The sequence below is a fragment of the Oncorhynchus keta genome, chromosome 25, assembly GCF_023373465.1.
Source record: "Oncorhynchus keta strain PuntledgeMale-10-30-2019 chromosome 25, Oket_V2, whole genome shotgun sequence".
Lineage (NCBI taxonomy): Eukaryota > Metazoa > Chordata > Actinopteri > Salmoniformes > Salmonidae > Oncorhynchus > Oncorhynchus keta.
In genome coordinates, this window is record NC_068445.1 from 42,660,441 (window position 1) to 42,685,099 (window position 24,659).

Here is a 24,659-nt window from a genome sequence, read left to right on the forward strand (position 1 = left end):
TATGGTCTATAGTATAGATATGGTCTATAGATATGGTCTATAGTATAGATATGGTCTATAGATATGGTCTATAGATATGGTCTATAGTATAGATATGGTCTATAGATATGGTCTATAGATATGGTCTATAGTATAGATATGGTCTATAGATATGGTCTATAGATATGGTCTATAGTATAGATATGGTCTATAGTATAGATATGGTCTATAGATATGGTCTATAGTATAGATATGGTCTATAGATATGGTCTATATATATGGTCTATAGTATAGATATGGTCTATAGATATGGTCTATAGATATGGTCTATAGTATAGATATGGTCTATAGATATGGTCTATAGTATAGATATGGCCTATAGATATGGTCTATAGATATGGTCTATAGATATGGTCTATAGATATGGTCTATATATATGGTCTATAGTATAGATATGGTCTATAGATATGGTTTATAGATATGGTCTATAGATATGGTCTATAGATATGGTCTATAGTATAGATATGGTCTATAGATATGGTCTATAGTATAGATATGGCCTATAGATATGGTCTATAGTATAGATATGGTCTATAGTATAGATATGGTCTATAGATATGGTCTATAGTATAGATATGGTCTATAGATATGGTCTATAGATATGGCCTATAGATATGGCCTATAGATATGGTCTATAGATATGGTCTATAGTATAGATATGGTCTATAGATATGGTCTATAGTATAGATATGGTCTATAGATATGGTCTATAGATATGGCCTATAGATATGGTCTATAGTATAGATATGGCCTATAGATATGGTCTATAGATATGGTCTATAGATATGGCCTATAGATATGGTCTATAGATATGGTCTATAGTATAGATATGGTCTATAGATATGGCCTATAGATATGGTCTATAGATATGGTCTATAGTATAGATATGGCCTATAGATATGGTCTATAGATATGGTCTATAGATATGGTCTATAGTATAGATATGGTCTATAGATATGGTCTATAGATATGGTCTATAGATATGGTCTATAGATATGGCCTATAGATATGGTCTATAGTATAGATATGGTCTATAGATATGGCCTATAGATATGGTCTATAGATATGGTCTATAGATATGGTCTATAGATATGGCCTATAGATATGGTCTATAGATATGGTCTATAGATATGGTCTATAGATATGGTCTATAGTATAGATATGGCCTATAGATATGGTCTATAGTATAGATATGGTCTATAGATATGGCCTATAGATATGGTCTATAGATATGGTCTATAGATATGGTCTATAGTATAGATATGGCCTATAGATATGGTCTATAGATATGGCCTATAGATATGGTCTATAGATATGGTCTATAGTATAGATATGGCCTATAGATATGGTCTATAGATATGGCCTATAGATATGGTCTATAGTATAGATATGGTCTATAGATATGGTCTATAGATATGGTCTATAGTATAGATATGGCCTATAGATATGGTCTATATATGGTCTATAGTATAGATATGGTCTATATATATGGTCTATAGTATAGATATGGTCTATAGATATGGTCTATAGATATGGCCTATAGATATGGTCTATATATATGGTCTATAGTATAGATATGGTCTATAGATATGGTCTATAGAGATGGTCTATATATATGGTCTATAGATATGGTCTATAGTATAGATATGGCCTATAGATATGGTCTATAGTATAGATATGGCCTATAGATATGGTCTATAGATATGGTCTATAGTATAGATATGGCCTATAGATATGGTCTATAGATATGGTCTATAGATGTGGTCTATAGTATAGATATGGTCTATAGTATAGATATGGTCTATAGATATGGCCTATAGATATGGTCTATAGTATAGATATGGTCTATAGATATGGCCTATAGATATGGTCTATAGTATAGATATGGTCTATAGTATAGATATGGTCTATAGTATAGATATGGTCTATAGTATAGATATGGTCTATAGATTTGGTCTATAGATATGGTCTATAGATATGGTCTATAGTATAGATATGGTCTATAGATATGGTCTATAGATATGGTCTATAGTATAGATATGGTCTATAGATATGGTCTATAGTATAGATATGGTCTATAGATATGGTCTATAGATATGGTCTATAGATATGGTCTATAGTATAGATATGGTCTATATATATGGTCTATAGATATGGCCTATAGATATGGTCTATATATATGGTCTATAGTATAGATATGGTCTATAGTATAGATATGGTCTATAGATATGGTCTATAGTATAGATATGGTCTATAGATATGGTCTATAGATATGGTCTATAGTATAGATATGGCCTATAGATATGGTCTATAGATATGGTCTATAGATATGGTCTATAGATATGGTCTATAGTATAGATATGGTCTATAGTATAGATATGGTCTATAGATATGGCCTATAGATATGGTCTATAGTGTAGATATGGTCTATAGTATAGATATGGTCTATAGTATAGATATGGTCTATAGATATGGTCTATAGATATGGTCTATAGTATAGATATGGCCTATAGATATGGTCTATAGATATGGTCTATAGATATGGTCTATAGTATAGATATGGTCTATAGATATGGTCTATAGATATGGTCATATAATAACATTATATGGTCACGTATAATAAGAGCAATAATAAAATAAATAGAGCATTAGCAAACGTAGAACACAAATGTCCATTCAAGCATCATATACAATACACGTTCCGTATACAATACACGTTCCGTATACAATACACGTTCCGTATACAATACACGTTCCGTATACAATACACGTTCCGTATACAATACACTTTAGAAATACAATACACGTTCCATATAAAATACACGTTCCGTATACAATACACTTTAGAAATACAATACACTTTCCATATACAATACACATTAGAAATACAATACACTTTCAATATGCTATACACATTCAATATACATTAGACATTAGAAATACAATACACTTTCACTATACAATACACGTTCCATATACCATACACGTTCAGTCAATTGGTGGTGGCACTGGTCTTCTCTGTGGTGACAGCTGTGTCATGGTTCAGTCCTTGAACACAGGCATCTGTTGGTGGCCCTAAACCTCTCCCCCTTCCCCTCTCCACCATATCGCTCCATTAGGTAGGGCCCCCGTCCCGTGTCCTCCTATCCCTTAACCCCACCCCCCCCAGTGTGTTGATGATAACAAGGTTGAGTGGTGGAGCTCTTGGTCTGCTGTGTCTCACCTCACACAACAACGGCGGAGGGTGAAAGAGAACTTAAGGGTCTGGCTGACACCTGGCTGACACCTGGCTGACACCTGGTTGACACCTGGTTGACACCTGGTTGACACCTGGTTGACACCTGGCTGTCACCTGGCTGACACCTGGTTGACACCTGGTTGACACCTGGCTGACACCTGGCTGACACCTGGCTGACACCTGGCTGACACCTGGTTGACACCTGGCTGACACCTGGCTGACACCTGGTTGACACCTGGTTGACACCTGGCTGACACCTGGCTGACACCTGGCTGACACCTGGTTGACACCTGGCTGACACCTGGTTGACACCTGGCAACAGACAGGACAGCACAGCTGACACCTGAATGCAGACACCAAGCTGACACCTGACATGAATACACCTGGAAACAGGACAGCACAGCTCGAGCTAATGGCCTCATGAAATAATGGAAACAGGGCGGAGGGCGCCGACCGTGTCAGTTGTCCAATTGGTGCCATTTTTGACGTCATAGCCATAAACATCTCTGGGTCGTTGAAAAGCAGAGCGTCTCTTGGTGCAGCGTTGGGGGGAATCTGTCTTCCTGTAGCGTTAAGGTCAGGTTTCTTGGTCCAATGTAAAGACTCTAGTTGAGCCCTGGTGCCCTGGAGGTAAAGAATAGGATCCCAATGGAAATAACTGACGGTGGACGTATGATTCAATACCTTTTAGTGATACAACAACAACAAAAAAATGGAGTTTATGTATCGATTAATATGCACAGCAATATTATGAGTAGCGATCTAAACATTTAGCAGGTGTAATAGTTCAGAGGACACTCATGTTGAAGAGGAGAAATAACGTGACCTTAGTTTGTGGGTGTGGTCAGCAGCACCCTGTTCCACAAAATACAAAACAGACCAGGTAAATTATACATGGACACATCCTTCTGTCGCTCTGTCTCTTCTTATAACTGGTGATGCTGTAAAACCCTGTGAATGACAGTTGAAGGCAGGGCCCCCAGCTGTTAGGTTGAGCTGGGGTTATGTCTGAATGAGATGGGAGACGAGAGGGGGAAATGTCATGCCAGAGGTACAATGGGCATCACTCTAAAACCCTGTAAAGACTGACACATGTTCCCAGGGACATCAAGGCAGACGACGCAGACCTCTCCTCTGTTTGTATCACTGGAGATCTCTAAACTGGGTTATGGACAAACCTGGGTTCAACTACTATTTGAAATCATTCCAAATACTTTGATCTAGTCTTGCCTGGCTGACTGGATCAATAGAACAGTCCCAAGACTATAAATTCCGTAGATCCGGCACTCCAGGCAGAATAGAGCAAATGCTCAAGAATATTGAAAAGATTTCATATAGTATTTGATCCCAGGTCTGGTCATTGGAGCTCTCTGAGATCCCAGGTCTGGTCATTGGAGCTCTCTGAGATCCCAGGTCTGGTCATTGGAGCTCTCTGAGATCCCAGGTCTGGTCATTGGAGCTCTCTGAGATCCCAGGTCTGGTCATTGGAGCTCTCTGAGATCCCAGGTCTGGTCATTGGAGCTCTCTGAGGTGCGATGTGGAAACTTCTCTTTCCCTCCCACTCTAGTGGTCTCTGTGTCTAGTGGCTTCTGTCGGTGCGCTTCGTCGTCCTGCGTGACGCTAAGCGCTAGTGATATGATACAGCTGGACGATCACCGGTGTCAGTAATTGCTTTCCAACTTTTCCTTAAAGACGGGAAAATTGAGGAGGGGTGAATTATTCAGGGTTGAACATATTGCGGAGGACGGCTGTCACTAAGAGTTGTGGAAACGTCGCGTCTCTGAAGGACGCGTGGCAGAGATCCTGACAGAATACAGGAAACTCTTTGAACTCTGAAGAGAGGGAACGTCGCGTCTCTGAAGGACGCGTGGCAGAGATCCTGACAGAATAGAGGAAACTCTTTGAACTCTGAAGAGAAGGATTGTGGTACGGAACGAACCTCAAGATTGGGTGATCAAACGTTAGGCCAAACACATGTTTAAGTTTACATTCAAATGTCTGCAATGTAACGTGTGTTTGTTTGCAATCATCTTGGCCTGGTCAAGCAAATGGAATATTTCTCCTGGTTAAATAAAATCTACTGTATATTGTATGTATAAATTAAATCTACAGTATATTGTATGTATAAATTAAATCTACAGTATATCGTATGTATAAATTATATCTACAGTATTGTATGTATGAATTAAATCTACAGTATATTGTATGTATACAATAAATCTACAGTGTATGGGCGGCAGGGTAGCCTAGTGGTTAGAGTGTTGTACTAGTAACCGAAAGGTTGCAAGTTCAAATCCCCAAGCTGACAAGGTACAAATTTGTCGTTCTGCCCCTGAACAGGCAGTTAACCCACTGTTCCTAGGCCGTCATTGAAAATAAGAATTTGTTCTTAACTGACTTGCCTAAAATAAAGGTAAAATAAATAAAAAAATATATAAAAAAATATCTACAGTATATTGTATGTATACAATATATCTACAGTATATTTAAGTCATTTAGCAGACGCTCTTATCCAGAGCGACTTACAAATTGGTGCATTCACCTTATTATATCTACAGTATATTGTATGTATAAATTATATCTACAGTATATTATATGTATAAATTATATCTACAGTATATTGTATGTATGAATTAAATCTACAGTATATTGTATGTATAAATTATATCTACAGTATGTATGAATTAAATCTACAGTATATTGTATGTATACAATAAATGTACAATATATTGTATGTATAAATATAGCTACAGTATATTGTGTGTATAAATATATCTACAGTATATTGTATGTATAAATATATCTACAGTATATTTATTTATTTATTTTTTATTTTATTTCACCTTTATTTAACCAGGTAGGCTAGTTGAGAACAAGTTCTCATTTGCAACTGCGACCTGGCCAAGATAAAGCATAGCAGTGTGAACAGACAACACAGAGTTACACATGGAGTAAACAATTAGCAAGTCAATAACACAGTAGAAAAAAATGGGCAGTCTATATACAATGTGTGCAAAAGGCATGAGGAGGTAGGCGAATAATACAATTTTGCAGATTAACACTGGAGTGATAAATGATCAGATGGGCATGTACAGGTAGAGATATTGGTGTGCAAAAGAGCAGAAAAGTACATAAATAAAAACAGTATAAAAACAGTATGGGAATGAGGTAGGTGAAAAAGGGTGAGCTATTTACCTATAGACTATGTACAGCTGCAGCGATCGGTTAGCTGCTCGGATAGCTGATGTTTGAAGTTGGTGAGGGAGATAAAAGTCTCCAACTTCAGCGATTTTTGCAATTCGTTCCAGTCACAGGCAGCAGAGTACTGGAACGAAAGGCGGCCAAATGAGGTGTTGGCTTTAGGGATGATCAGTGAGATACACCTGCTGGAGCGCGTGCTACGGATGGGTGTTGCCATCGTGACCAGTGAACTGAGATAAGGCGGAGCTTTACCTAGCATGGACTTGTAAATGACCTGGACCTGACCTATACACCTATCGTATGTATACATATATCTACAGTATATTGTATGTATAAATATATCTACAGTATATTGTATGTATAAATATATCTACAGTATATTGTATGTATAAATAAAGGACGATCGCTTTTTGGAGAAAGAAGTGTTAAAAAAAGATGGTGCTCGTGAAACTAATCAAAATATTGTTTTTATTTCAATATAAAACTATTTCACTGAGTGATGATGTCCTCACAAAAACAAGTATGTTCACACAATCACGATGTTTGTTTTTGCGTTACTCAAAAAAAAAAATGAATGTTGAAATTGACTTTACATCTATGTTTAGAGGAACACATTTTCTGTCCTGTTTGTGCAACAGTACTGAGCAACAACAATAACTCTCACCAACTCCACAGAAAAAAGGACATTAACGCAGCATGCAGCAATTTCATTTAAAACATTTTTTTTTTTTACTGAGTTACAATTCATATGAGGAAGTCAATTTGAAATAAATAAATTAGGCCCTAATCTATGGATTTCACATGACTGGGAATACAGATATGAGTCTGTTGGTCACAGAGACCTTAAATAAAAAGGTAGAGGGTGTGGATCAGAGAACCAGTCACCATTTGTCTCATGCAGCACTACTCATCTCCTTCACATAGAGTTGATCAGGCTGTTGATTGTGATATAATTAAGTTGTTGGTGCATAGACACCGAGTGCACAAAACATTAGGAACACCTTTCTAATATTGCGTTGCACCCCCTTTTGCCCTCGAAACAGCCTCAATTTGTCGAGGCATGGACTCTAAACGTTGTTAAACGAGTTATTGACTTCAATGTTTCCCACAGTTGTGTCGAGGTGACTAAATGTCTTTTGGGTGGTGGACCGTTCTGGATCCACACGGGAAACTGTTGAGCGTTAAAAACTCAGCATCATTGCAGTTCTTGACACTTACCGGTGCACCTGGCACCTACTACCATACCTCGATCAAAGGCACTTCGATCTTTTGTCTTGCCCATTCACCATCTGAATGACACACATACACAATCCATGTCTCAATTGTCTCAAGGTATAAAGTTCCTTCTTTAACCCGTCTCTTCCCCTTCATCTACACTGAAGTGAAGTGGATTTAACAAGTGACATCAGTAAGGGATCGTAGCTTTCATCTGGATTCACCTGGACAGTCTATGTCACGGAAAGAGCAAATGTTCCTAATTTTTTGTCCACTCAGTGTAAAATCTCTAATAGTCAGTAGCAGAAAAACAGAATGTCCATGGCTCAAATCATATTATTTTTTTCCAACCGTAATTCTAAGAGAGCGGACCTTGTCTTTGTCTTCTTCCTCTATTTCTTCTAAAGCACAGAGCCCAAGTCACAGACACGGCCCCTCCTAGATGTGATCCACAATACCAGTCAAAGCCAAGTCACAGACACGGCCCCTCCTAGATGTGATCCACAATACCAGTCAAAGCCAAGTGGACAGGAACAAAAACATGAGGCGTAGTGTTTAAAAAAAATGAAGAAGAAAATAAAGGACACATCATTTAAGTATTGAGTGTGGAAATAGGAAAGGCGATATAAAGATTGAACATGGGGGGGGATTCAGGCGATTTAAATTCCAGTACCATACTAGAGGACAGTAGGACAGAGAGTCAGACGGCAGCTCATCTGTTGGAGCCGCAGGAGAATAGAAGGCCCAAGGCAGAGCCCAGGGCTAAACCAACTGCACAGAGAGAACACACACATACCTTCATCCCCCACACACACAGCCAGGCGAACAATCAGACCAGACAATAGACAGTGTTTTACATATTTCTTCATTTTGGGGGTGGGTGGGGGTGGTGGTGGTGGGTGGGGGGGGATTTCAGTCGTTCCGTTTCCTGCTTAAAGGCATGGTAATTGGATCTGGCATAATGGACATACGGAAATAGCTCTGCCGTTCATCATTAGGGGTTTTAATTGCGCCATTTTCGAACTCGTTCCCCTCGTGAAAAATAAGTCATACACATACCCCCCAACCTCCACCCCCTATTCAGGGCTATTGTGGTGTTAAACAGTGTGTGTTGTGCTCGTCTTTCTAGGTCCATGGACGTCCTCATAAGTCTGAACCATGGAAAGTCCTTCATCCTTAGTGCCTTCACCATCTACGCCACCACATGTGTGAGTTTTACATTGTCCAATATCTGTTAATAAAAGGGTTAAGTAATACAGTCTATATTCATCTACAACTTGTGCTTAGGGCGAATAGCCATACTTTACAAACTGAAGCCACACGGGACCTATGTCCTATGTGCATACCTCTGGCTGGTCTTATCTGTCTATTGAATGACCTCTGGCTGGTCTTATCTTTCTATTGAATGACCTCTGGCTGGTCTTATCTGTCTATTGAATGACCTCTGGCTGGTCTTATCTGTCTATTGAATGACCTCTGGCTGGTCTTATCTGTCTATTGAATGACCTCTGACTGGTCTTATCTGTCTATTGAATGACCTCTGGGTGGTCTTCTTATCTGTCTATTGAATGACCTCTGGCTGGTCTTATCTGTCTATTGAATGACCTCTGGCTGGTCTTATCTGTCTATTGAATGACCTCTGGCTGGTCTTATCTGTCTATTGAATGACCTCTGACTGGTCTTATCTGTCTATTGAATGACCTCTGGCTGGTCTTATCTGTCTATTGAATGACCTCTGGCTGGTCTTATCTGTCTATTGAATGACCTCTGGCTGGTCTTATCTGTCTATTGAATGACCTCTGGCTGGTCTTATCTGTCTATTGAATGACCTCTGACTGGTCTTATCTGTCTATTGAATGACCTCTGACTGGTCTTATCTGTCTATTGAATGACCTCTGGCTGGTCTTATCTGTCTATTGAATGACCTCTGGCTGGTCTTATCTGTCTATTGAATGACCTCTGACTGGTCTTATCTGTCTATTGAATGACCTCTGGCTGGTCTTATCTGTCTATTGAATGACCTCTGGCTGGTCTTATCTGTCTATTGAATGACCTCTGACTGGTCTTATCTGTCTGAATATCTGGTCTTCTATTGAATGACCTCTGGCTGGTCTTATCTGTCTATTGAATGACCTCTGGCTGGTCTTATCTGTCTATTGAATGACCTCTGGCTGGTCTTATCTGTCTATTGAATGACCTCTGGCTGGTCTTATCTGTCTATTGAATGACCTCTGGCTGGTCTTATCTGTCTATTGAATGACCTCTGGCTGGTCTTATCTGTCTATTGAATGACCTCTGACTGGTCTTATCTGTCTATTGAATGACCTCTGGCTGGTCTTATCTGTCTATTGAATGACCTCTGGCTGGTCTTATCTGTCTATTGAATGACCTCTGGCTGGTCTTATCTGTCTATTGAATGACCTCTGGCTGGTCTTATCTGTCTATTGAATGACCTCTGGCTGGTCTTATCTGTCTATTGAATGACCTCTGGCTGGTCTTATGTGTCTATTGAATGACCTCTGGCTGGTCTTATCTGTCTATTGAATGACCTCTGGCTGGTCTTATCTGTCTATTGAATGACCTCTGGCTGGTCTTATCTGTCTATTGAATGACCTCTGGCTGGTCTTATCTGTCTATTGAATGACCTCTGGCTGGTCTTATCTGTCTATTGAATGACCTCTGGCTGGTCTTATCTGTCTATTGAATGACCTCTGGCTGGTCTTATCTGTCTATTGAATGACCTCTGGCTGGTCTTATCTGTCTATTGAATGACCTCTGACTGGTCTTATCTGTCTGGACCTCTCTGGTCTTATCTGTCTATTGAATGACCTCTGTCTGGTCTTATCTGTCTATTGAATGACCTCTGGCTGGTCTTATCTGTCTATTGAATGACCTGGCTGGTCTTATCTGGCTGGTCTTATCTGTCTATTGAATGACCTCTGACTGGTCTTATCTGTCTATTGAATGACCTCTGACTGGTCTTATCTGTCTATTGAATGACTCTCTGGCTGGTCTTATCTGACTGGTCTTATCTGAATGACCTCTGGGTGGTCTTATCTGTCTATTGAATGACTTATCTCTGGACCTCTGTGGTCTTATCTGTCTTATTGATTGAATGACCTCTGGCTGGTCTTATCTGTCTATTGAATGACCTCTGGCTGGTCTTATCTGTCTATTGAATGACCTCTGGCTGGTCTTATCTGTCTATTGAATGACCTCTGGCTGGTCTTATCTGTCTATTGAATGACCTCTGGCTGGTCTTATCTGTCTATTGAATGACCTCTGGCTGGTCTTATCTGTCTATTGAATGACCTCTGACTGGTCTTATCTGTCTATTGAATGACCTCTGACTGGTCTTATCTGTCTATTGAATGACCTCTGACTGGTCTTATCTGTCTATTGAATGACCTCTGACTGGTCTTATCTGTCTATTGAATGACCTCTGGCTGGTCTTATCTGTCTATTGAATGACCTCTGACTGGTCTTATCTGTCTATTGAATGACCTCTGACTGGTCTTATCTGTCTATTGAATGACCTCTGACTGGTCTTATCTGTCTATTGAATGACCTCTGACTGGTCTAACGTGTATTTTTCTCTCCCTGTGTCAGTCGGACGGCTTTGCGGTAGCCATAGTGTTCCTGTTGCTGTTGTTACTGGCAGCGTTAGCAGCAGCATGGTGGTTCTGGCCTCTCTGCTGCACTGTGGTGAGTTTAACAACGCAGTCTATAACATAATAATACAAAACACTGACACATTTATAACATACAGACATGTTCCTGCCCTCTGGTTCATTTCCACATTTATAACATACAGACATGTTCCTGCCCTCTGGTTCATTTCCACATTTATAACATACAGACAGACATTTTTATTTATTTATATTTAACTAGGCAAGTCAGTTAAGAACAAATTTCTTATTTTCAATGACGGCCTAGGAACAGTGGGTTAACTGCCTTGTTCAGGGGGGTAGAACGACCGATTTGTACCTTGTCAGCTCGGGGGATACGATCTTGCAACCTTTCGGTTACTAGTCCAACGCTCTAACCACTAGGTAGTGGTTAGAGGAAGTTGTCTTTGTGTATTGTGTAAAGTACTCCTCAATGTGTCCGTCCTGTGTCAGCAAGCTGCAGACTTTACTGCAAGCAACTTAAACAATCACTGTAAACACTAATGTCCGTCTTAACTGCTAAGTCTCTGTTTCAACAGTTCATCTTATCAATGAGGATGAACTGTATAAATAAAGGATAGACATGACAGCGTAAACACAGAACCTGTCTGGCTCTGGATATCATCTGTTGTAAGTAAAGATATACCGACCCAGTCAAACCCTTAGCCAAAAGCCATTATTATAGCCATGCCCCAGCATCAGCCCTCCCTCCCCCGTGGGATGATGCCAGGTAAACTCAACCATCACGGCCAAGCCAGTCATGAATGGAACATGCTCCGCGATCTCCACGTTGTTCACGAGCTCAGCTGAGGTGAGGTGGTTGGCGTTGGCAGGCAGCCAGCTCCACTGTTAAACTCTTCTTCACCCCACGTTTTACCTCATTACTGCCTGCAAAGAGCTGCACAGCACCACAGAGGAAGAGGCTCTAACAGGAAGTAGTAACCATAGCGATAGAGATATGTGTTCTATTTAACTCTGAGATCTTTACCACATCCCGTATCTGGAAACATTAGAGCCTGTTTAGTGTGGTGTGACTTTCCTCTCCCAGGAAGCACTTCTCTTCTTGTTTAGGTTTTTTTTTGGCGCAGATTTTTCTATTCCCCTTCTCGTGTTTCGTGTTATGATGGTTTGTTCGGTTGATATTAAATATCTGTTTCAAAGCCTTTGTTCACACCAAACCTTTTTTTTTGTACATCATATATCATATTTTCCTCCTTTGTGAGGAGTTTCAATATGTTTTTATGGAAGCTCATGGATTCTCAGTGCTTTGTCTTCAGCATAACAATCCCTCCCCCCTCCTCCCGCAACCCATTCCACATCTTCCTCTCTCCATTTAGAAAAGCCGTTTCCAGATGATGTTTTCAGGATATACACAATGCCTACAGATGGTGTGTCCTTAGACCCCCTCTGTCCCCCTCTTCTATATGGGAACCCTGACAAATGAAAATATACCGTCACCAATACCATCACCAATCACCAATAATACCATCACCAATCACCATGACCGTCACCAATATCATCACCAATACCGTCACCAATATCATCACCAATACCGTCACCAATACCATTACCAATACCATCACCAATACCATCACAAATCACCATCACCAATACCATCACCAATACCATCACCAAACTGTCCCCAATACCATCACCAATACCATCACCAATAACCATCACCAATCACCAATACCATCACCAATCACCAATAATACCATCACCAATCCCCATTAATACCATCACCAAACACCATCACCAAACCATCACTAATACCATCACCAATCACCAATACCATCACCAATACCATCACCAATACCATCAACAATACCATCAACAATAATACCATCACCATTAACCATCACCAATCACCAATAATACCATCACCAATCACCAATACCATCACCAATCACCAATACCATCACCAATACCATCACCAATACCAACACCATGACCATCACCAACACCATGACCATCACCAACACCATGACCATCACCAACACCATGACCATCACCAACACCATGACCATCACCAACACCATGACCATCACCAACACCATGACCATCACCAACACCATGACCATCACCAACACCATGACCAACACCAATGACCATGTCCAAAATCATTATCAAAAAAAACACCACTATCAGAATAACCAACACCATCAGTATCACCAACACCACAAGTAACACCAACACCATCATTATCACCAACCCCACAACTAACACCAACACCATCAGTATCACCAACACCACCACTAACACCATCAGAATCACCACCACTAGTACTAACACCAACACCATCAGAATCACCAGCACTAACACCAACACCATCAGTATCACCAACCCCACAACTAATACCACCACCATCAGTATCACCAACCTCACAACTAATACCAACACCATCAGAATCACCAGCACTAACACCAACACCATCAGAATCACCAACACCACCACTAACACCATCACCAACACCATCACCAATACCAACACCATCAGAATCACCAACACCATCAGAATCACCACCACCACCACTCAGAATCAACACCATCAGACTCATCAGAATCACCACCTCAGAAACACCAACACCATCAGAATCACCACCACTAACACCAACACCATCAGACTCACCACCACTAACACCAACACCATCAGAATCACCACCACTAACACCTAACACCATCAGAATCACCACCACTAACACCAACACCATCAGAATCACCAACACCATCAGAATCACCAACACCACCACTAACACCATCAGAATCACCAACACCATCAGAAACACCACCACTAACACCATCAGAATCACCACCACTAACACCAACACCATCAGAATCACCACCACCAACACCAACAGAATCACCAACACCAACACCATCACTAACACCAACACCATCAGAATCACCAACGCAACCACCAACACAATCAGAATCACCAACACCACCACTAACACCAACACCATCAGAACCACCAACACCATCAGAATCACCAACACCAACAGAATCACCAACACCAACACCACCACCATCAGAATCACCACCACCAACACCATCAGAATCACCACCACCACCACCATCAGAATCACCAACACCATCACTAACACCAACACCATCAGAATCACCACCACCAACACCACCACTAACACCATCAGAATCACCACCACCACCACCAACACCATCAGAATCACCACCACCACCACCACCATCAGAATCACCAACACCATCACTAACACCAACACCATCAGAATCACCACTAATACCAACACCATCAGTATCACCACCACCAACACCACCACCATCAGTATCACCACTACCACCAACACCATCAGAATCACCACTAATACCAACACCATCAGTATCACCACCACCAACACCACCACCAACAGTATCACCACCACCACCACCAACACCACCACCACTAATACCAACACCATCAGTATCACCACCACCAACACCACCACCACTAATACCAACACCAACAGTACCACCATCACCACCACCAACACCACCACCAACACCAACACCATCATCACCACCACCAACACCACCACCAACAGTCATCACCACCAACACCACCACCAACACCACCACCAACAGTATCACCACCACCAACACCACCACCAACACCACCACCAACACCACCACCAACACCATCACCAACACCACCACCACCACCAACAGTATCACCAACACCACCACCAACACCACCACCAACACCACCACCAACACCACCACCAACACCACCACCAACACCACCACCAACACCACCACCACCACCAACAGTACCACCACCACCACCACCAACACCACCACCAACAGTATCACCACCACCAACACCACCACCAACACCACCACCAACACCACCACCAACACCACCACCAACACCACCACCAACACCACCACCAACAGTACCACCAACACCACCACCAACACCACCACCAACAGTATCACCACCACCAACACCACCACCAACAGTATCACCACCACCAACACCACCATCACCACCACCACCAACACCACCACCAACAGTATCACCAACACCACCACCACCACCAACAGTAACACCACCACCAACACCACCACCACCAACACCACCACCACCACCACCACCACCACCACCACCACCACCACCACCACCACCACCACCACCACCACCACCACCACCACCACCACCACCACACCAACAGTATCACCAGCAGCAGCTTCCAAATAATAAATAATACTGCCAATAATAATGTGATAATTATATTCGTCACCTGTCTTCGTCCAGGATGAGATGGAAGCATATTCTGGAAAACCAACAAAGACATTGCAATGTAAAGCCCCTGCAGCATGTCTGGCTGGGGATGTGTTTGTCTTGGTGTTGGAGCTGCTGCTGCTCTCCATCAGGGACCTGGGGAGAGGAGGAGGAGGGGGAGAGGAGGAGGGGGGGGAGGGGGAGGGAGAGGAGGGGGAGAGAGGGAGGAGGAGGAGAGGGAGAGGAGGAGGGGAGAGAGGAGGTGGGGAGAGGAGGAGGCGAGAGGGAGAGGAGGAGGAGAGGGAGAGAGGAGGAGGCGTGAGGGAGAGGAGGAGAGGGAGAGGAGGCGGGGGAGAGAGGAGGTGGGGAGAGGAGGAGAGAGGGAGAGGAGGAGGCGAGAGGGAGAAGAGAAGAGGGAGAGGAGGCGGGGGAGAGAGGAGGTGGGGAGAGGAGGAGAGGTGGAGAGGAGGAGGAGAGAGGGAGAGGAGGAGATAGGGTGAGGAGGAAGGGGTAGAGGAGAGGAGTGGGGAGAGGGAGAGGAGGAAGGGGTAGAGGAGGAGAAGGGGAGGGAGGAGGGGGAAGAGGGAGAGGAGAAGAGGAGGAGGGATAGGGGAGGAGAGGGTGAAAGGAGGAGAGGGCATTTGTGTGGGTTGTTAATATTTCAACCCCCAGTCTGTCAGGTTTCAGCTGGTTTCAGAGATACAGCAGGATGAGGCGGTGAGGATAGGTTGGGATGAGGACAGGATCACACACACACACACACACACACACACACACACACACACACACACACACACACACACACACACACACACACACACACACACACACACACACACACACACACACACACACACACACACACACACACACACACACACACACACACACACACACACACACACGCAAACCATCTCCTTCCCACATGGAACGAGGTCGTGCTGGTGGTGAATTAAGCCTTTATTTATGTTTATAGGAAATAAGCACACAGAACTACACCCCTCCCCCACCCTGATATAAACTACACTCCTCCCCTGATATGAACCCCTCCTGATATGAACTACCCCCTCCCTCCTACCCTGATATAAACTACCCCCTCCTCCTACCCTGATATAAACTACCCCCTCCCTCCTACCCTGATATTGACTACCCCCCACCCTGATATAAACTACCCCCTCCCCCACCCTGATATTGACTACCCCCCACCCTGATATAAACTACCCCCTCCCCCCACCCTGATATTGACTACCCCCCACCCTGATATAAACTACCCCCTCCCCCCACCCTGATATTGACTACCCCCCACCCTGATATAAACTACCCCTCCCCCACCCTGATATTGACTACCCCCCACCCTGATTGAACGACCCCCTCCCTCCTACCCTGATATAAACTACCCCCTCCCCATCCCCTGATATTGACTTCCCCCCCACCCTGATATAAACTACCCCCTCCCCCATCCCCTGATGTTGACTACCCCCCACCCTGATATAAACTACCCCCCTCCCCCATCCCCTGATATTGACTACCCCCACCCTGATATAAACTACCCCCTCCCCCCACCCTGATATTGACTACCCCCCACCCTGATATAAACTACCCCCCTCCCCCATCCCCTGATATTGACTACCCCCCCACCCTGATATAAACTACCCCCCTTCCCCATCCCCTGATATTGACTACCCCCCACCCTGATATAAACTACCCCCTCCCCCCCCCTGATATTGACTACCCCCACCCTGATATAAACTACCCCCTCCCCCACCCTGATATTGACTACCCCCCACCCTGATTGAACGACCCCCTCCCCCACCCTGATATTGACTACCCCCCACCCTGATATAAACTGCCCCCCTCCCCACCCTGATATTGACTACCCCCCACCCTGATATAAACTACCCCTCCCCCATCCCCTGATATTGACTACCCCTCCACCCTGATATAAACTACCCCCTCCCCATCCCCTGATATTGACTACCCCCACACTGATATAAAATATCCCCCTCCCCACCCTGATATTGACTACCCCCCACCCTGATATAAACTACCCCTCCCCATCCCCTGATATTGACTACCCCCACCCTGATATAAACTACCCCCTCCCCCATCCCCTGATATTGACTACCCCCCACCCTGATATAAACTACCCCCTCCCCATCCCCTGATATTGACTACCCCCCACCCTGATATAAACTACCCCTCCCCATCCCCTGATATTGACTACCCCCACCCTGATATAAACTACCCCTCCCCATGTCCCCGGATATTGACTACCCCCCCCTGATATAAACTACCCCCTCCCCATCCCCTGATATTGACTACCCCCACCCTGATATAAACTACCCTCCCCATCCCCTGATATTGACTACCCCCCCACCCTGATATAAACTACCCCCTCCCCATCCCCTGATATTGACTACCCCTCCACCCTGATATAAACTACCCCCTCCCCATCCCCTGATATTGACTACCCCCCACCCTGATATAAACTACCCCTCCCCATCCCCTGATATTGACTACCCCCATCCCCTGATATAAACAACCCCCCTCCCCATCCCCTGATATTGACTACCCCCGACCCTGATATAAACTACCCTCCCCATCCCCTGATATTGACTACCCCCCACCCTGATATAAACTACCCCTCCCCATACCCTGATATTGACTACCCCCCACCCTGATATAAACTACCCCTCCCCATCCCCTGATATTGACTACCCCCACCCTGATATAAACTACCCCCTCCCCATCCCCTGATATTGACTGCCCCCTCCACCCTGATATAAACTACCCCTCCCCCATCCCCTGATATTGACTACCCCCCCTACCCTGATATAAACTACCTCCTACCCTGATATGAACGACCCCCTCCCGCCTACCCTGTTATGAACTACCCCCCTGATATGAACTACCCCCTCCCTCCCCTGATATGAACTACCCCTCCTCCCCTGATATGAACTACCCCCTCCTCTCCCTGATATGAACTACCCCTCCCCCTCCCCTGATATGAACTACCCCCTCCTCCTACCCTGATGTGAACGACCCCCTCCCTCCTACCCTGTTATGAACTACCCCCTCCCCTGTTATGAACTACCCCCTCTCCTGATATGAACTAACCCCTCCCCTGTTATGAACTACCCCCTCCCCTGATATGAACTACCCCATCCCCTGATATGAACTCCCCCTCCCTGATATGAACTACCCCCTCCCCTGATATGAACTACCTCCCCTCCCCTGATATGAACTACCCCCCCCATCCCCTGATATGAACAACCCCTCCCTCCCCCTGATATGAACTGCCCCCCTCCCCTGATATGAACTACCCCCTCCCCTGATATGAACCCCCCCCCTCCTCCCCTGATATGAACTGCCCCCTCCCCTGATATGAACTACCCTCCCCTACCCTGATATGAACGACCCCTCCCGCCTACCCTGTTATGAACTACCCCTCCCCTGATATGAACTACCTCCTACCCTGATATGAACGACCCCCTCCCGCCTACCCTGTTATGAACTACCCCCTCCTCCTACCCTGATATGAACGACCCCTCCCGCTTACCCTGTTATGAACTACCCCTCCTCCTACCCTGATATGAACTACCCCCCCTCCTACCCTGATATGAACTACCCCCTCCCCTGATATGAACTACCCTCCCCTGATATGAACTACCCTCCCCATCCCCTGATATGAACTACCCCCCCCCTCCCCTGATATGAACTACCCCTCCTCCTACCCTGATATGAACTACCCCCTCCTCCTACCCTGATATGAACTACCCCTCCCTCCTACCCTGATATGAACTACCCCTCCCCTCCCCTGATATGAACTGCCCCCTCCCTGATATGAACTACCCCCCCTCCCCTGATATGAACTACCCCTCCCCTGATATGAACTGCCCCCCCCTGATATGAACTAACCCCCTCCCCTGATATGAACTACCCCTCCCCTGTTATGAACTACCTCCCCTGATATGAACTTTCCCCTCCCTGATATGAACCTTTCCCCCCTCCCCTGATATGAACTACCCTCCCCTGATATGAACTACCCCCCTGATATGAACTTCCCCCCTCCCCTGATATGAACTACCCTCCCCTGATATGAACTACCCCCTCCCCTGATATGAACTACCCTCCCTGATATGAACTACCCCCCTGATATGAACTACCCCTCCCTGATATGAACCCCCTGATATGAACTACCCCTGATATGAACTACCCCCTACCCTGATATGAACTACCCCCTCCCCTGATATGAACTACCCTCCCCTGATATGAACTACCCCCTCCCTGATATGAACTACCCCCTCCTGATATGAACTACCCCCTTCCCCTGTTATGAACTACCCCCCTCCCCTGATATGAACTACCCCCTCCCCTGATATGAACCTTCCCCTCCCTGATATGAACTACCCCCTCCCCTGATATGAACTACCCCTCCCCTGATATGAACCTCCTGATATGAACTACCCCTCCCCTGATATGAACTACCCCCTCCCCTGATATGAACCCCCCTCCCCTGATATGAACTACCCCCTCCTGATATGAACTACCCCCTCCCCTCCCCTGATATGAACTACCCCCTCCCCTGATATGAACTACCCCCTCCCCTGATATGAACTACCCCCCACCCTGATATGAACTACCCCCTCCCCTCCCCTGATATGAACTCCCTCCCCTGATATGAACTACCCCCTCCCCATCCCCTGATATGAACTACCCCCTCCCCTGATATGAACTACCCCCTCCCCTGATATGAACTACCCCCATCCCCTGATATGAACTACCCCCTCCCCTCCCCTGATATAATATACCCTCCCCATCCCCTGATATATAACTATATAATAATCCCCTGATATGAACTACCCCCTCCCTCCATCCCCTGATATGAACTACCCCCTCCCCTGATATGAACTACCTCCCCCTCCCCTGATATTGACTACCCCCCCTGATATGAACTACCCTCCCCCCCCTGATATGAACTACCCCCTCCACCCTGATATAAACTACCCCTCCCCCACTGATATGAACCCCCCCCCTGATATGAACTACCCCCCCTCCCCTGATATGAACTACCCCTCCCCTGATATGAACTACCCCTCCCCTTCCCCTGATATGAACTACCCCCCTCCCCTGATATGAACTACCCTCCCCCTCCCCTGATATGAACTACCCTCCACCCTGATATGAACTACCTCTCCCCATCCCCTGATATTGAACTACCCCTCACCCTGATATGAACTACCCCTCCCCTCCCCTGATATGAACTACCCCCCCCCTGATATGAACTACCCTCCCCCTCCCCTGATATGAACTACCCCCCCCTGATATGAACTACCCTCCCCCTCCCCTGATATGAACTACCCCTCCCCTGTTATGAACTACCCCCCCTCCCCTGATATGAACTACCCCCCCTGATATGAACTACCTCCCCTGATATGAACTACCCCCTCCCCTGATATGAACTCCCCCCCCTGATATGAACTACCCCCCCCCTGATATGAACTACCCCCTACCCTGATATGAACTACCCCCCCTGATATGAACTACCCCCTCCCCTGATATGAACTACCCCCTCCCCCTCCCCTGATATGAACTACCCCCTCCCTCCCCCTGATATGAACTACCCCCCCCTGATATGAACTACCCATCCCCTGATATGAACTACCCTCCCCTGATATGAACTACCCCCCTGATATGAACCCCCTCCCCTGATATGAACTACCCCCTCCCCTGTTATGAACTACCCCCTCCCTGATATGAACTACCCCCCCCTGATATGAACTACCCTCCCCCTCCCCTGATATGAACTACCCCCCCCTGATATGAACTACCCCCTCCCCTGATATGAACTCCCCTCCCCTCCCCTGATATGAACTACCCCCTCCTCCTACCCTGATATGAACTACCCCCTCCCTCCTACCCTGATATGAACTACCCCCTCCCCTGATATGAACTACCCCCCTGAACCCCTCCCCTGATATGAACTACCCCTCCCCTGATATGAACTACCCCTCCTCCTACCCTGATATGAACTACCCTTCCCTCCTACCCTGTTATGAACTACCCCCTCCCCTCCCCTGATATGAACTACCCCCCCCCCTGATATGAACTGCCCCTCCCCTGATATGAACTACCCCCCTACCCTGATATGAACTACCCCTCCCCTGATATGAACTACCCCTACCCTGATATGAACTGCCCCCCCCTGATATGAACTACCCCCTCCCCTGATATGAACTACCCCCTCCCCCTGATATGAATACCTCCTCCCCTGATATGAACTACCCCTCCCACCCTCCCTGATATGAACTACCCTCCCTGATATGAACTACCCTCCCTGATATGAACCACCCCCCCTACCCTGATATGAACTACCCCCCTCCCCTGATATGAACTACCCCCCTACCCTGATATGAACTACCCCCTGAACTCCTACCTCCCTGATATGAACTACCCCCTCCTCCTACCCTGATATGAACTACCCCTCCTCCTACCCTGATATGAACTACCCCCTCCCCCTCCCCTCATATGAACTACCCTCCTCCTGTTATGAACTACCCCCCCCTCCCCTGATATGAACTACCCTTCCCTCCCCCTGATATGAACTACCCCCCTGATATGAACCCCCCTCCCCTGATATGAACTGCCCCCTCCCCTGTTATGAACTACCCCCTCCCCTGATATGAACTACCCTCCCCATCCCTGATATGAACTACCCCCCCCTGATTTGAACTACCCCTCCCCTGATATGAACTACCCCCTCCCTGATATGAACTACCCCCTGAACCCTGATATGAAACCCTCCTCCCCATCCCCTGATATGAACTACCCCTCCCCCCCTGATATGAACTACCCCCCCCCCCTGATATGAACTACCCCCTGTTATGAACTACCCCCCTCCCCATCCCTGATATGAACTACCCCCTGATATGAACTGCCCCCCTGATGTGAACTACCCCCTCCCCATCCCCTGATATGAACTACCCCCTGATATGAACTACCCCTCCCCATCCCTGATATGAACTACCCCTCCCCTGTTATGAACTGCCCTCCCCTGATATGAACTGCCCCCTGATATGAACTACCCCCTCCCCATCCCCTGATATGAACTACCCCCCTGATATGAACTACCCCCCTCCCCATCCCTGATATGAACTACCCCCTGATATGAACTACCCCCCTCCCCATCCCCTGATATGAACTACCCCCTCCCCTGTTATGAACTACCCCCCTTTAAAACAGATTGACTCATCGTGGAGGGTTTAAACATCTTGACTCAACATGGAGGGTTTAAACAGCTTGACTCATCATGGAGAGTTCCAACAGCTTGACTCAACGTGGAGGGTTTAAACATCTTGACTCAACATGGAGGGTTTAAACAGCTTGACTCATCATGGAGAGTTCCAACAGCTTGACTCAACATGGAGGGTTTTTAAACATCTTGACTCAACATGGAGGGTTCCAACAGTTTGACTCAACATGGAGGGTTCCAGCAGCTTGACTCAACATGGAGGGTTCCAACAGCTTGACTCAACGTGGAGTGTTTAAACAGCTTGACTCAACATGGAGGGTTCCAACAGCTTGACTCAACATGTAGGGTTTAAACAGCTTGACTCAACATGGAGGGTTCCAACAGCTTGACTCAACATGGAGGGTTTCAACAGCTTGACTCAACATGGAGGGTTCCAACAGCTTGACTCAACATGGAGGGTTTTTAAACATCTTGACTCAACATGGAGGGTTCCAACAGCTTGACTCAACATGGAGGGTTTAAACAGCTTGACTCAACACGGAGGGTTTTTAAACAGCTTGACTCAACATGGAGGGTTCCAACAGCTTGACTCAACATGGAGGGTTCCAACAGCTTGACTCAACATGGAGGGTTCCAACAGCTTGACTCAACACGGAGGGTTTAAAATGGGGGTAAAATTAATGGGATTAACATTAGCAATTCCAATTGGACAATTAACAGAGAGGGCTATATGGTTATGATGCCCTGAGTTGCTGTGATTGGTCAAGGGAACCTGGTGTTTGTGTTGCAGCGTTGGGTCTGACCAGGCTTAATGTCAGACGGTTAAGTATTTAGTACTTTATTGGTATCTATTAGGATCCCCCATCCACTAAAATCCAGCAACACACACACACACACACACACACACACACACACACACACACACACACACACACACACACACACACACACACACACACACACACACACACACACACACACACACACACACACACACACACACCAGATGGTTAAGTAACCAGAGACATAGCTAGTTTATGAATTACTGTGCGAGCACCGCATGCTTCGGCAGCGCTTGCTGTGAGCCTCCCCTCCCTGGTCACATCTGTTTGTCTGGTAGTTAGAGAACTACCAGACACGTCCTGTAGCAGCAGATACCCTCTCATTTGTATAATGCTTTTATTTATCCCACAATATGTCCTGGAAAATCTGCTGCATAATTACTTAATAAAAGGAGCTAATCCGCGAACGTACGGTCTGCCTAAAATGCCGTTAATCAGTGTACCGTGTAGAGTAGACAGACAGACAGGAAGATAGACCGACTCACGGACGTGACTGGATTTGAGTCAAAGAGCATTTAATTAACCCTAATTGATTATTTTGTCATTAATATAATGACAACAGTACATTAGCTGCATTAACAGGAGAGGTGTGGTATAACTGTACCGGAGTAGTCATGTCACAACTACTGTCACAGACAGGACAGGCCTGCTAGTCAGTCAGTAGTCACAATCACTGTCACAGACAGGACAGGCCTGCTAGTTAGTCAGTAGTCACAATCACTGTCACAGACAGGACAGGCCTGCTAGTTAGTCAGTAGTCACAATCACTGTCACAGACAGGACAGGCCTGCTAGTCAGTCAGTAGTCACAATCACTGTCACAGACAGGACAGGCCTGCTAGTCAGTCAGTAGTCACAATCACTGTCACAGACAGGACAGGCCTGCTAGTTAGTCAGTAGTCACAATCACTGTCACAGACAGGACAGGCCTGCTAGTCAGTCAGTAGTCACAATCACTGTCACAGACAG

The 24,659-nt window shown here is 45.5% G+C and overlaps 1 protein-coding gene across 1 annotated transcript in view; it reads left to right on the forward strand.

The window, feature by feature from the left end:
* Positions 1-24,659, forward strand: part of LOC118376983 (anthrax toxin receptor 2-like) — a 157,605-nt gene that overhangs the window by 44,578 nt on the left and 88,368 nt on the right. Inside the window, exons 10-11 of the mRNA XM_052479683.1 lie at positions 8,823-8,901; positions 11,303-11,398. Coding sequence (XP_052335643.1) covers positions 8,823-8,901; positions 11,303-11,398 — 175 coding nt within the window. The remainder of the gene's footprint in view (positions 1-8,822; positions 8,902-11,302; positions 11,399-24,659) is intronic.